Raw genomic sequence first — 11,619 nt, forward strand, 5'->3', positions numbered from 1 at the left:
GTCCAATCAGTGGCCAAACATTAAAGGAAAGAAGGAAACATTTCCATTTATGCAGTATTTGTTATTGTCCCAGGGCACCCCAAAACACTTCACAGATGATGAATTACTTTTAAAGTGTAGTTACGATTGTTATATAGGTTAGCATGGCACCCAGCTTGCACAGCAAGGCCCTACAAACAACAATGAAATTCAAGATGTAGAGATGCCGGTGCTGAATTGGAGTGAGCACAGTAAGAAGTCTCACAACACCAGGTTAAAGTCCAACAGGTTTATTTGAAATCACAACCTTTTAGAGTGCTGCTCCTTTACTTCACCCGATGAAGAAGCAACACTCCGAGAGCTTGTGATTTCCAATAAACCTGTTGGACTTTAACCTGGTGTTGTGAGGCTCCTAACAATGAGATTGATAACCAATCAGACAAAGCCTTAGTGGATGAATTTCAATGTCTTACCAATGAATTACATGCATTGCTAATAACATGTAATCTACAATAAGAGCTTTAAAAAAATTATTACCAAGTTCAATGATCCATTTGTTGAACCAGCACTTATAGATCTATTGGTATGGAACCAAAGTTGCTACCAAGTGTTCTTAACTTACTTTTTGTCTTCCCAGGAGAACCAGAACCATTGGACCAGCAGAAGAAAAGACAGCAAGTACTGAATGAACTAGGCACTGATCTGTACTCTTACAAAGGCAATGATGTTGAATCATACTTAGCATCTAATTCACCCTCTGGTTTGTACCGTTTGGAACTAATTTCAACTGAAAAAGATACAAATTTCAAGGTTTATGCGACAACCACTCCTGAGTCAGACCAGCCTTATCCTGAGCTGCCCTATGACCCACGTGTGGACGTGACAGCTCTTGGGCGTACAACTGTCACTTTAGCCTGGAAACCGAGCCCTACCATCTCACAACTGCGCCAACCCATACAATATTGTGTGATTATTAATAAAGAGCATAACTTTAAAAGTCTTTGTGCAGTGGAAGCAAAACTAAACGCTGACGATGCCTTTATGACAGTTCCCAAGCCTGGGTTCGATTTCAGTCCTTTCGATTTTGCCTACTTTGGCTTTACTGACAGTGGCCCTGGCAGAGGACGATCGACCATGGCCAAACCTGTCTCCACGCGGATGTCACGGCAAATGGCTGGAGCACGGAAGGTGGATCTTCAACAGATCTGCATTGGCAACAAAAACATTTTCACTGTGTCAGACCTGAAACCAGATACACAGTACTATTTTGACATTTTTGCAGTTAACACCAACTCAAACATGAGCACTGCCTATGTGGGAACCTTTGCAAAAACCAAGGAAGAGGCTAAGCAGAAAACAATTGAACTGAAGGACGGGAAAGTGACTGACGTATTTATTAAACGAAAAGGTGTCAAGTTCCTGAGGTTTGCTCCAGTCTCCTCCCACCAGAAGGTGATGCTTTATGTTCATTCATGTCTGGACGTGATCCAAATCCAGGTCAGGAGAGATGGGAAACTGCTGCTGTCGCAGAATATGGAAGGCGTTCGCCACTTCCAACTTCGAGGGAAACCAAAAGCCAAGTACCTCATCCGGCTGAAAGGAAATAAGAAAGGTGCTTCCATGCTCAAGATCCTAGCCACCAACAAGCCAAACAAGCAACCCTTTCCGTCTGTACCAGAAGACACACGCATTAAAGTCTTTGACAAGCTCCGTACCTGCTCCTCAATCACAGTGGCATGGCTGGGCACACAGGAGCGAAACAAGTTCTGTGTTTATAAAAAACTTGTAGAGAACAACTATAGTGAAGAGCAGAAGAAAAGGGAGCAGAACCAATGTATTGGTCCAGACACCAGAAAGAAATCTGAGAAGGTGGTCTGCAAATATTTCCATAGTCATATCCTACAGAAAGCAGTGACTACAGAGACAATCAGAGGACTTCAACCAGGCAAATCGTACCTTCTGGATGTTTATGTCATAGGACATGGGGGACACTCTGTCAAATATCAGAGTAAACTGGTCAAAACAAGGAGGTCTTGTTAGTGACTCCATGTATAGACTCAAAACTTTATTGAACTATGAACATTATTTCGCTAGATGAAAATATACAGACTGACTACTTATACAGCTGAGATGTTGCAACATGTATTTGTACTATTTAGAAAGATATCAACTTGTATATTTATGTTTACATAATTCCGTGGTTATTTGAAGAGACTGATTCCGATGCACTCAAATGGCACCAGGCCTTTGCAGTTGCATGACTGCAAGTCCTTTGTCACACCTGACTTTGAATAAAAATGGTCTACAGTGGCAGGAGATCACTCAAATACTGTCAGTTTTTGGACCTCTACACTGCATGAACTGCATCTAAATTATTTCATCCTCAAAGCCGCTTCAAATTAGCTGCCCTGTTAATCGTACATGCAATATAGGACATAGGAAACCTGTAAATTATTTTATAAGAATAAAGTTCAGTCTTAAATGTCTATGTTTTTATGATTGTAAACTTTAAGAATCATGCCCATTAAAATACAATTCTAACTATCTGACGATGCTCTGGATCAGTTTCTAATCAGCATCAAAAACAACTGTGTTGAAGCTTTATTTACAATGACTTATCATACTTGCCGATTTGCTGATCGCATCAGGTGTTTTTGCATCTTGCATCACGTCTGTTTGGTGTTTCATATTTATTGAAGTTCTTTAATAAATCTTATTAATTGTTTCTTGTGTCTTATGTAGCAGCAAATTTGGGAAAAAAACTGGAAGAATGCAATGATAAAATGGAACTTATATATGAGACACAGCACGTTGTTTTGATTATGGGGTAAAATTTAAAGGTTAATAAAATACGTTCGCTAATTAAGCATGTCGCTGTGATATTAGATTGGCATTAAAAACATCAAGTAACAATCCAATAAGAAATATAAGGTACTTTTAAATAACAATCATTTTGTATGAAGTTGGTAAGAAATGGTTTAAATGAATCCCATTTAGAAAGAAAGAAGAGTACAGAAAAGAAACAAGAACTTGCGTTTATACTGTGCCATTGAAGTCCTTAGAAAATCCCACAGAATTTCAGACAATAAAGAACAACCACTATTGTTATGTAGACAACACAATTGCCAATTTACACACACATAGGTCGCACAAATAGAAATTAGATAAACAAATAAAAATTAGATAAACAACAACATTTTGCATTTATATAGCACCTTAAATGTAGTAAAATGTCCCAAAGTACTTCACAGGTGTGTAATCAACCAAAAATTGACCCAAAGCCAAAGAAGTTCTCATCAGGACAGCTGAGCAAATGCTTGGCCGGGGGGGGGCTGTATAACTCAAAGGAGGAAAGAGAGGTGAAAAGGTGGAGAGTTTGAAAGGAATTCCAGAGCACTGGAACTGGACAGCTGAAGGCATGGCCACCAATAATAAGTTACTGTGAAAAATGCCTAGTTGCCACACTCCAACATATGTGCGAGTACACAGAAGGAGAATTCAGAATGACCAATTCACCTAACAGCACGTCTTTTGGGACTTTTGGGAGGAAACTGGAGCACCCGGAGGAAACCCATGTAGACACAGGGAGAACATGCAGACTCCGCACAGACAGTGACCCAAGCAGGAATTGAACCCGGGACACTGGTGCTGTGAAGCAACAGTGCTAATCACTGCACTACCGTGCCACCCAATGGTGAGGCAAAGGAACCGGGGGGTGCCCAGGAAATGGAAGTAGGTTCAATAGAACATTTTTAAGTGAAATTGAATGGAGACTTGAAAAGGAAATAGTGACAGAGCTACCTGAAAGAGCATTGGAGTGGGATTAATTAAATGGCTTTTTAAAGAGCTGGCATCGACGCAATGAATATACATGGCCACTTTTTGTGCTGTGTGATTTTATGGTTCAATGATTCTAAGAGCCAGTAGTTGGAAGAATGGAGAATTGTTGATGCTTCTAGGTTGGAAGGATTTTACAGGAATGAGGATGGGTGAGGTGATAGATGGGCTTGAATGCAAGGATGAGAATTTTCAAATTGAAACTTTGATGAAGAGGGAGCCAATACAGTAGGTTATTGATCTTATGGGTGATGGATGCATAATAATAATAATCTTTATTAGTGTCACAGGTAGGCTTATATTAACACTGCAGTGATGTACTGTGAAAATCTCATAGTTGCCACACTATGGTGCCTGTTCGGGTACACTGAGGGAGAATTCAGAATGTCCAATTCACCTAACAAGCACATCTTTCGGGACTTGTGGAGAGGAAACCGGAGCACCCAGAGGAAACCTACTCAAACACGGGGAGAACGTGCAGACTCCGCACATACAGTGACCCAAGATGGGAATCGAACCTGGGTCCCTGGCGTTGTGAAGCAACAGTGTTAATCAAAGTGCAACCGTGCATGTGATTTGGCAGGAGTTAAAGTATGGTCATAGAGGTTTGGGTGAGGCCATTTAATCTGTTTTGAAATGCTAGATTAATTGCCAACCATGGCTCAGTTGATAGATCTTGCACTGAATCAGAAGACTTATTGATTCAAGTTCTATTCCACAGCTTGAGCACAAAGTCTGAGTTGACCCAAGTGCAATACTGACTGGGTATTACACTGTTGGAGTTTTGGATGAGTCATTAAACTGAGGCTCTATCTAACATCTCAGTTGGACGTAAATGGTCTCATGGCACCATTTTGAAGAAGTGCACGGAAAATTATCCCTGGTGTCTTGTCAACATCCCAAAAACAGATTATCTGATCAGTAGCATCGTCATGTTTGTGGGAGTTTTCTGTGTGCAAGTTGGCTGCATATTTCCTACATTACAACAGTGACTACACTTCAAAAGTGCTTAATTGGCTGTAAAGAGCCGTGGAACACCTTGTGATCTTGAAAGGTGCTATATAAATGCACATCTTTTCTTTTAAATGTTTACTAGTACACTACAAGGGCTTTGCTGTTTTGGATGACTGCACTTACTATATTGATTGTGCATCACCTAAGTTTAAAGGGATAACAACATGCATTCTCAATTAACAGGCATTCTGTAAGTTATTATCAATATCACATGTTGGCTTGTTGATGAGAGCCAAATGACACAAATATAATATGCATTTTGAATATTTCAAAACTACCTGGTGTTTACCAGTTAAAATAATTTAATTACATATTTGCAAAGTCCTTTTGGTCAGTTTTGAGGGCTTAAAGAATGAAATGTTTATTCAACATTTCATTTTGTAAGAGCACCAGAAGTTAAGTATGGAGGTGATCAACTGCAGATTAATTTAAACTCTTACTGCCAAAGCAACTGCCTGTGACTGCAACATCCTCAATTACATATTTCCATGCAAATGGTATTTTAAACCGATCAAGCTCTTGTTTCATGCAATAATTCGCCTTAAAACCAAAAAATAATTAATGATAGGGTTTAAATAGTCAAGACAAGAAAATGTACAAATGCCATATAATATCTTCATTTACACATTAATTTCTCCCAACAACTGAACCAAATTGTGCATGTTACCATAAAATAGAAAGCTGTGGAAACACTCAGTAGATCAGGCAGTACCCGTGGAAAGAAAGTTCGAGTTAATGAGCAGAATTTCACTGCCAAGGGGAGGTGGGCATAGGTGTGGACATAGAATTAAATGCCCAACATGATCCCACTCACTTTCAGGTTAGATATGGGTAGATTTGCAGATGAGGGGATGCCTTATTCCCTCACCCAGCTGTCGATAAGTAATTAAAATATTCAAATAGATCATTAAGTTTGACTTTAACATTGCTTTGTTAGCTGGTTCCCAGAGCCCTCTGCATCTCACCAAGAAGCGAAAGCATAGCGAGGTGTGATTTGGTAATTAGATTGACTTGATGGGAAGCCTTTAAAGACTGAAATTGCTCAGCAGGTGGTTAGCCACAGTGAACAGCTTCTGTTCGCAGGATAATTTCTGTCAGCCTGATATCGCCATTTTCAGTGCCACTCCACTTTCAACTTTTTGGAGTTACTTTTAAGTGCCTTGAATTTTGCTCATCCCCATCACAATTTCCTTGCTGTCAGCATTCACTGCAGCATGGGAGCAACCTCCGCACAGTAAAGGAGAAGTAACAGGATCAACCACACCAGCAGCACCAATAACAACAAGGGTACTAGCAACTGCAGCAGCTGTTTTCTCCAAAGCCACATAGCTTCATTCCACATGACAGGAGGAATGGACAGCGAGCTCCATCTCGAAGGAGGCAATATTCTCAGCATAGGATCGACAGAGAGTCAACTTCCTCAGCATGACCAGTCAACAACAGCACGGTGGCACAGTGGTTAACGCTGCTGCCTCACAGCACTAGGGACCCAGGTTCAATTCCTGCCTTAGGTGACTGTGTGGAGTTTGCACTTTCTCCCCATGTTTGAGTGTGTTTCTTCCAAGTGCTCCTGTTTCCTCACCAAGTCCAAAAACTGGCCATGCTAAATATCCCCTCAGTGTCCAGGGATGTACAGGTTAGGTTATAGAATTAGGATGGCAGGGGAGTGGACCCTCTTTATTAGGGTCAGTGCAAACTCATTGGACTAAATGGCCTTCTTGTGCACTGTAGGGATTCTATGGATTCTATAAACAGCGCCTCAGACTTTCACCGCAGGTCATTGCGAACATCTGCAGCTCCTAGCACCAGATGTCTTTCCCAGATGGCCACGTGGGCACACATTCTCTGTGGCCATCAAGGTCATCACAATGCTGAATTTCTTCACCTCCAGCTCCTTCCAGGGATCTGCTGGTGACATCTCCAGGATCTCACAATCTGCTTTCAGTGAGGCCACTGCCAGGTTACGGATGACTTGTTATCCAAGGCTGCCAATATATGAAATTTGTTACGAATGAGGTCAATAAAATCAAGAGAGCTTTCAGCTTCGCTCCCTTGGCTGGATTCCCAAAGGTGCAGAGTGTAATCAATTACTTACATGTGGCAATCCACATGCCTCAGATCAGCCATGAGTCTTCATCAATCAATGGTAAGGGATTCCACTTACTCAATGTCCAGTTACAGGAAAAGGAAGGTGGAGATTTCCTGACATTTTCCGAGGATGAGGGAGAGGAGAAGGAGAGCCCATATGTGTCCATGTTGTCTGCAGCATACAGCTGGCTGCCTGAGAAGTATGGATGCAGCCATCTGCTAATTTAATCAGAAATATGTACCCACTCCCCAATATGCCTCATACTAACAGTCAACAAGCCATCACACTCATAGCCTTTCCTCCTCATAAACTTTAAAACTCTTACATTTCTACTTTCTTCAGTTCTGATGAAAGGTCATCACCCTGAAATGTTAATTCAGTTTCTCTCCACAGATACTGCCTGAACTGTTGGGTATTACCAGCATTTTCTATTTTTCTTTCAGATTCCGAGCATCTGTATTAATTTGTTTTGGTAGTAAGGAAATGGTGATTTGCAGCAACCACAATTTTGTGGCTAAATAATAAGGGCAGCTGGACGGCAAGCACCCCATCAGCGCTCCTCATTGAGGAGGAAGTCCCACACTGTGGAGGTATTGGCCAATCTGATTCGCTGGCAACTCCATCATTTGCAGCAGTGTCAGGAAGGCGTCAGTAGCAGCTTCTGGGACTACAAGTGCTCAGCATTACTGGTCTACAAAAGAAGGGGAAGATCATGGCTCATGGACCCCTAGAGCAGGTAAGTCTGGGGTCTTGGGACAGGAATGTTTGAGCGGGGTGGGTGGAGAAGGGATTGGGGAGAGGTGGATTTAAATCTGGGGGGGTAGTGAATAGGAAGTAAGGGGGATAGACTTAAGCGAGCCTGCCGTGCGATTCGCAAAAGAAAGCTCCTGAAGAGTGAACCCCTTCTGTCTCCCCAAACATGCCCTGGTAGTGTATTAAAAGGAGCGATAGGCTTGATAAATTGACCATTGATTATTAATTTCAATATGGTGGTGGGATGTTGTGCCATCCTATGTTACGGGTGCTGTGGGAACATGTCCACTCGGGGCAATTAAATTCAACCCTTTGGGCACAATTCTCCGGAAAGATCACTAAGTGATGTAGCGAGCGGGATTGCCTCGAGCTCCCCAGCGCTCGGCCCAGTGAGGCTGGAAACGCTATTCAACGTTAATTAGTCCACTTAGAATCATAGAATCATAGATATTACAGTGTAGAAGGAGGCCATTTGGCACATCGAGTCTGCACCGGCCCTTGGAAAGAGCACCCTACCCAAGCCCACACCTCCACCCTATCCCCGTAACCCCACCCAACCATTTTGGACACTAAGGGCAATTTATCATGGCCAATCCACCTAACCTGCACATCTTTGGACTGTGGGAGGAAACCGGAGCACCCGGAGGAAACCCACGCAGACACAGGGAGAACGTGCAGACTCCACACAGACAGTGACCCAAGCCGGGAATCGAATCTGGGACCCTGGAGCTGTGAAGCAAGGTGCTGCCCTGCTGCCCTCACGGGCTTCTCGCCACAAATTAAGACTCGCCAGCTAATTCGCCGGCACCGTGCTTGCCAGACCCCTGCCAACAAGGTCGAGCAGCACTTGAGCTGCACCAAACAGTCTGCAACAAGGGCGCCAAGGAAACCAGCCCCCAGATTCGGGGATGCTGACCTGGGGAGGCTGCTAGATGCTGTGGAGGCCAGGAGGGATGGCCTGATCCACCAAGGGTCCAGGAGGGTTAGGCATAGGGCAGCCAGTGCAGCCTGGGACGGGGGCGGCGGTGACTGTGAGCACCGGGAGTGTGACCAGGACTGGCCTTCAGTGCAGGAAAAAGGTCAATGACCTAAACCAGGCAGCACAAGTGAGTTGACACCAATGGCCCTGAGACCTTTCTGCCCACGTGGGAGTGTATAACACCCTCCCCCTTCAACCTCCCAACCTTTCCTCCAACCCCTTCCCCTCAACCCCTCCTTCACACACCCCCTCCCACCACTGTGAACCACGTGTGTGGCTAAAGATGCCCTCTGTGTCTCCTCAGGAACAGTTCTCCCACAATTGCTGGGAGAGGGCCCAGACTGGCGGTGACGTGCCAGACATAAGGAATTCTCCGATAATGGGGCTAAGTGTTAACACCGTCGTAAATACCAGTCCGTTTTACGACGGCGTCTGTAGTGATCTGTGCATCTGGACATACATCTGCACATACACCAGGGACTGCAGCACAGATGTAACAGCCACAGCATCACTAGAGGGCAGCATCAGAGACGGGTAGACAGGGTCGAGCCCAAGGGAGGATCTGCCTCTTTCAGAAGCACAGGGCTAGTGAGCAGCAGCACACAGAGACAGCTCAGCATAGGCAGTTTACCTGAGCTTCACTGGTCATACCTCTTGATTGTTTTACATCTAGTTGAGCTCTGGAAGCAGAACGAACCCTTTGAATAAAGTGTTTGTGTTAACTGTAAGTCTACAGTCTTCATTCAGACTTAGAGAATAACATAGCGTCAACGGGCCCCATAGTCCACTGATTCAGCGGCTCACAAGGGACCAGTGCGGACGCCACGAGAAGCGCCCGGGGGAGCGGCCTGCGATCGCTGTCCAATACGCGGGTCACGTCACTGATGCGACACTGCGGCACCTTAAAAAAAGCATCCCCCACACACAGCTGTCGCAGGGAAAATGGCCGCCAGCTGTGCACCGCCAAGGTTCCGGGATGGCGATTTGGACACGCTCCTGGACGTCGTAGATAAGAGGAGGGGGGCTCTGTACCCCGGACCCGGCCGCAGGACCCCAGGCGCCACCATTCAGCCTCTGTGGAGGGAGGTGGGCGAGGCCGTTAGCACCATTGGGCCGGTTGCCAGGACAGGCGAGCAGTGCCGAAAAGCTGCGTGACTTGGGCAGCACAGTTGCTACACAGCTCCAGGGTCCTCAGCTGGATCACTGTCTGTGTGGAATGTGCACGTTCTCTCCATGTCTGCATGGGCTTCCTCCGGGTCCAAAGATGTGCGGGATAGGTGGATTGGCCATGCTAAATTGCCCTTCGTTTCCATAAAGGTTAAATGGGGATTGTGGCGATAGGGTAGATACGTGGACTTTAGTGGGTTGCTCTTTTAAGGGCCGGTGCAGACTCGATGGGCCAAATGGCCTCCTTCTGCACTGTAAATTCTATGATCTATGCCCTACTCGGGGCAGCCAGGGTGAGTACCCCAGCACCAGCCCTCCCACCCCCACACATGTGACACCGCACCCCCCTCCCCGCCCAGGGGGATGGTCCAACCACCGCCCTGACCCACATGGCTCCACCCACCCATGCCAGCCGCATTGGCTGGGTGCCCTGCGCACCTATGCCATCATAGACCCGACTGCTGGGCTACACGCGTCGGACCTCCGAACACTGTTGATGTTTGTGTTCCCCCCCCCCCCCAGGAGAAGAACGGCCATAACCATGGGAGCGGGAGAAACCCGGAGGGGGCGCACCTGAATAGCACCTCCTCACCACGCACGAGCAGAGGGCACTGACCTCGCTGGCGGACCCGAGGACCGGGAGGTTGCCGATGCCGAGATCGGAGGCACTCCGCCAAGTGAGACCCCCCCTGCCTGGCCACGTCCCCTCACCCCACCCCCTCACCCCACCCCCGTTTGTCTGTCTAACCATACATGCTGTCTTGTGTCTTACAGGACCAGCCGGTGATGGTCACGGCCCATCCAGCGCCCCCCGCCCCCAGCCAGGGCCGGTAGCCCCCAGGGATGCAAGCAACGATGGGGATGACAGTCGTCTCAGCAGCCAGCGCCCGACATGAGCCAGGACACGGAAACCCAGGGTACAGAAACGCAAGGGACGGGCACACAGGGGACGGACACACAGGGGATGGACACACAGAGGACGGACACGCAGAGGATGGACACAGAGGGGACGGACACACAGAGGATGGACACACGGGACGGACACACAGGGGATGGACACACAGAGGACGGACACACAGAGGATGGACACAGAGGGGACGGACACACAGAGGACGGACACACAGAGGACGGACACACAGAGGACGGACACACAGGGGACGGACACACGGGACGGACACACAGGGGACGGACACACAGAGGATGGACACACAGAGGAAGGACACACAGGGGACGGACAAACAGGGGACAGGCACACGGGAATGACACACAGGGGACGGACACACAGAGGACGGACACACAGAGGATGGACACACAGGGGATGGACACCCAGGGGATGGACACACAGGGGACGGACACACAGAGGACGGACACACAGAGGACGGACACACAGGGAACGGACACACAGGGGACGGACACCCAGAGGACGGACACACAGGGGACGGACACCCAGAGGATGGACACACAGGGGGCGGGCACACAGAGGATGGACACACAAGGGAGGGACACCCAGGGGACAGACACACAGAGGATGGACACACAGGGGACGGACACACAGAGGGCGGACACACAGAGGATGGACACACAGGTGATGGACACCCAGGACGGACACACAGAGGACGGACACACAGAGGATGGACACACAGGGGACGGACACACAGGGGATGGACATACAGGGGACAGACACACAGGGGACGGTCATACAGAGGATGGACACACGGGGACGGACACACAGAGGATGGACACACAGAGGACGGATACACAGGGGACGGACACACAGGGGACAGACACACAGGGGACGGTC

At 47.1% G+C, this 11,619-nt stretch overlaps 1 protein-coding gene across 1 annotated transcript in view; it reads left to right on the plus strand.

Moving 5' to 3' along the window:
* The window catches only part of ndnf (neuron-derived neurotrophic factor), a 37,977-nt gene extending 35,413 nt beyond the window's left edge, over nucleotides 1-2,564 (plus strand). Inside the window, exon 4 of the mRNA XM_038791834.1 lies at nucleotides 617-2,564. Coding sequence (XP_038647762.1) covers nucleotides 617-2,019 — 1,403 coding nt within the window. The 3' untranslated portion in view covers nucleotides 2,020-2,564. The remainder of the gene's footprint in view (nucleotides 1-616) is intronic.
* Nucleotides 2,565-11,619: the final 9,055 nt, after the last annotated feature.

The sequence above is a fragment of the Scyliorhinus canicula genome, chromosome 3, assembly GCF_902713615.1.
Source record: "Scyliorhinus canicula chromosome 3, sScyCan1.1, whole genome shotgun sequence".
In the NCBI taxonomy this organism is placed as follows: domain Eukaryota; kingdom Metazoa; phylum Chordata; class Chondrichthyes; order Carcharhiniformes; family Scyliorhinidae; genus Scyliorhinus; species Scyliorhinus canicula.